At 33.9% G+C, this 4,456-nt stretch overlaps 1 protein-coding gene across 1 annotated transcript in view; it reads right to left on the bottom strand.

Annotated features, from left to right (window-relative positions):
• NFIB (nuclear factor I/B) overlaps nt 1–4,456 on the bottom strand; it is a 69,506-nt gene that overhangs the window by 9,986 nt on the left and 55,064 nt on the right. The window contains exon 9 of the mRNA XM_009080459.1: nt 2,122–2,210. Coding sequence (XP_009078707.1) covers nt 2,122–2,210 — 89 coding nt within the window. The remainder of the gene's footprint in view (nt 1–2,121; nt 2,211–4,456) is intronic.

Genomic DNA, 4,456 nt, shown 5'->3' with positions numbered 1-4,456 from the left:
TTGAGGTCAACAATATTTCTGAAAAATCAGTATAGTTAAAATAACCACAAAAGCCTGACAGAAAAGGTCAGATTGAGCACTCTCAATATGGACACCACAGATTTGAGGAAATCACATAATCAAAAATTTATCAAACCACTTGGGGTTGGGGAAATTTGTCTGGACTAGAATATATTTCTTTGCCAATGTATGACAATTACCTTTGCAAAACCTTCTCTTTTTTTGTTGTTTTATTGTTAGAAAGGCTCACTGCTTCTTAGACTGTACAGGTATAATTTATCTTCTCAGATCCTCACCTCCGTGGGATTCAAAGAATGTTGGTATCCAACACCCAAATCCTAAAAGCCATCTACTTAGGGAGAACTAAGTGTTTGTTTCCTCCTTCAAGGCTGTGATTAATCCAAGAGCAAGTAACATAGATCAGGCCTCTGAAGAGCTACCCATGGCCAAATTCGTGTCCAATCTCTTTTGGCAACACTTGTGTATTTTGGTAGGGTCAAAGTGGCAGGCAGCATTCTGGGAGCAACCTGAAATACAGTTTTGTCTACAACTGTGAGTGGATCATGGAGCATGCTTGTATTCGTCACCAAAGTATTCCTGGTCATCACCCAGAAATGGTTTCCCCTGCCTTTCCTTTCTTTTCACAATTTATATCCAGGGTCCTGTATGATGGGTGCTAAAAAACAGAATTCAGCAAACATTAGGACGGTGCTTCAGTCAGGATACTGCTACACAGCATGTTGTGATATAATTTCCTAACACCCGTCACTGCCCCAAAAAAGCAACACCCGTTGTACTGGGAGAATAAATCACCCACCCTGTGCTATACTAGCTTAGTTTGGATTCACTCCTGGCTGGACTGAAAACTCTAGCAATTACTGCATGATGGGGATTTATAATGTGAATCACAGCCCTTGAGGAGATGAGGTGAATCCATTAGCTAATTTTCCATTGTGCCATTTAATCTATAAGGGAAGAAGTGACAAAACCTTATTTTTCCACTACAATTCTTCCAGATTTTAAACCTTAATTCAGAAAAAATTGGCAGGGGAAAAAAAAGCAAAAATATAACCTTCAGATTTGTAAACAGCACCAATTTTCAAATTCTGTAATTTACCTTCCATGTTGATTCTCAAAACCCCCAAAACTTCTAGCAATCCATAATAAAACACAGTGGATAAAAAGGCATTTTGTACATAATACATATACACAATTACACTCACACACATACTTATACAAACGATGCAGAAGTACATATGTTTTCATGTGCACATAAATTTCCAAAAAGTATTTAAAATTATTTAAAGAATGAGTGGCTAATACTTCATCTGACAAGCTCCCAACCTGCAGGCTTTACATGTACAACCCCCATTAAATGTTGAGTGCTTCAGAAAATCCTGCACGTGAAGAAGGTGAAAAACTGACATATCAAAATTTTGCTGATTTATTTATACACCTATTTAGATACACACACCCTCTACTGTTAACATAGTTCATTATATACCAAGATATGTAAAAGATAATAATTGAATAATATAACAAATGTTAATGGGGTTTATTGTTTGGTTTATTCACGGGTGTTTTTCCCACACAAAATCTCTTTTTATGTAAATTGTTCCTAATTAATCCATTATTTAGTTGAGAAATAAGATGGTTTATATCTTACCTTCATGCACGTTAGTGACCTAAATCTACACCAGCCAATTAGTTGGAAAATTCTCTATGAATAATATATTTATTGCCCAAAACAACCACCAGCTCAGACATATATTGTTATGCTCATCTATACCTCTAACAGCACCATTTTCTTTGTGTTAACCACTAAGCACTCCAAAATATGACTGAAAATGAAATTTTTAAAGCCTAAGATCAGTGTTCCCTTCAATTTACAAATCCTTTGCATTTGATAGCACAACATTGTCATTCCAGATGTTTAATTACAGTAGTTTCTAAATTCAACTTACACTAACGATAACCTGAATGTGTAATAGGAGAAATGTTACACACATATTTTGCTGAAATGCTATCACATATACCTCTGGAAGCCCACTAAAACAGATACTGTCGCCCAATGCAAGTTTTTTAGAGGTTGTGTAGGGGTGGAAATAATTAAAATGTTACCTTTGCCAAGTAATTCCCAATGTATCCTCACTGGCACTGGGGTATAAATGCCTGCCGTTTTGATTCATGGTCCAGTCACAAATTCTCAGCTGTCAATTGAAACCTAGCAGTCAGATATGGATCGAGCATACTGCAGTTTTTAGTATTTTAATTAATACATGCAAACTAGTACTGTACATGGCAAAAGTCTTACTTTCCCAAGAAGCAACTTTAAAAAAATAAAGCAAAGAAAAATAACTTATTTTGAGAAATAAATGCCTATAGATTTGCTTAAGATAATGCTATTTTCATATGCTTCTCTATTAATAAAGCATAAAAGAGTAACTAGTGTGTAGCACATAACAATTAGCTATTATTAGATTACAAATTGAGCTGGAATAAAAGGAAATGTTAATATTCAATAGTGAGATACTTTAAGAAAGGAAATAAAAATGCTGGCTTTTTAAGCAATGCTCTATATAATGTGTATTAAGTAAAGGTCAAATATAATCAATATCTTCTAGCATGCATTTCGTGAAACATAGAAGACATGCACTTTACAGAAAATTTGCTCAAATTAAACAAACTGTATTCCCTTATCTTGCTATTTAAGAAGGATAAAGGTATTTTGTAATTAAAGTTTATTAATCTAGTGTTACTGAAAGAGGTATTACTTAGCAAGAGGTGGTAAAATAATCTAATCTTGCTCTAGACTCAGAAAAGTAGCATTTAAAATACTTTATTGCATTTTAATATAATGAAGAATGTACTAAATGTTAGCTGAAATGAATTCTTCAGATCCTCAAATCATCAATTCTGCCTTCCCAGATTGTTCAAGCAACCCTCCACAGCTCTGTTTATTTAACAGCTGCCTGATAGTGTTAGCAGATTTATTGAAAAGATATGCTGCTTATTGTGAAGTTTAAGAAAGTGAACATGCATTTTAACCTCTGTATAGTCATGTTTATATAAATTGCTATACCATTATATATGATACAGCACTCTGAATTGAAAACGATGTTGCTGAGTTTAATGACATTCAATGCATTTTAGTATTCTCTATCCATATTCACAGTCTTTCAATAGCACAGGCTACAGCAAACAAGCTACAATAAACTGTTTTCACAGGAGCACAATTGATTGCAGACTTTTCCTGAAAAATACAAATGCTGAGGACAAGACAATATTGCAAACCTGACCCTGTCTGGCTGTTAGACTCATAAGCTTCCTGCTGTTAAGGTCTGAGAAATGGAAATGTTAGTCTTTGATGTTTTCACAGGGATTGCTTCTTGTTTGTTATCTAAAGAACTCCAAGGGACTTTTTAAATGCCATTAAAAGCATGACTTAACCACATGAAATTAACCAGAAAAGGAAACATGAAGTCAAAATGTTTGCTAGAGGTAACTGTGAATAATACATTAAATATGTTTAAATAAATGGGTAAATAAATATTTGATTTAGTTACTGCACAAAATAGTATTTCATACCTGATTTTAATATTGAAAACATAGTAAAGTATGTCAGCTCATTTCTTAATGTACAGTAGATCTATTTCTGCTATAATCCCTAGCAATGTAACCATCTTCACTACAGATGCATATTTTAAAGCTTTATAACAACTATAAAAAATCACTTCCAGCTGAAACAGGAGACTGAAAGGTTAAACTCACCCACCCTCCACTTTTCTTCTTCTTTCACAAAATACAGAATCTATGAATTAAAGCCCACTGATTGATTAGAACCATTAAAATACTAAAATCACAAACTTTGTGTTACCAAATGATTTTATTCACTTAGGTCTAATTCAAAAATCTGGCAAGCACTGAGCTTGGTATAGAACCTAATTGCATTTGCCATTTGGGGAAAACAGTAAAGGATTGATATATTACATTTTAGTAAATTAGCTCCTGCACTAAATCACTATACTCTTCCCATAGTCTGTATGAAAACCTTCTACATGTACAGTTAATGTGTTAAATTTATCATTAAGAAAGCTCCAAAAAGCTTTTCAAACCTATTTCATAAATGTCAGTAATGTCATGTTTCATATTATATACAGTCATATGTACCTTAATGCATATATGTCTAAATATTTCAGAGGTAATAATACAGCATGTGCATTTTATACACGTGCTGTAGACACATACTTGCATATATATATATATATATATGAAGATTCAAGCTACACCAGTCTCATAGTTAGTGTAAACTGTAGTACTATTCACTGCACCAACTGTGCCATACTTGCAGTACCGACCACACCTTGAAAAACTACAGGTCTGCATGACAACCTGTTCTGTGAGAAGCCCAGCACTGTATCAGTTGTACAGAAATACCTCTTCTCAATGCTAAAAA

Source organism: Acanthisitta chloris, unplaced genomic scaffold, assembly GCF_000695815.1.
Source record: "Acanthisitta chloris isolate BGI_N310 unplaced genomic scaffold, ASM69581v1 scaffold20308, whole genome shotgun sequence".
NCBI lineage: Eukaryota > Metazoa > Chordata > Aves > Passeriformes > Acanthisittidae > Acanthisitta > Acanthisitta chloris.
This window is presented reverse-complemented; position numbering and strand designations above follow the sequence as displayed.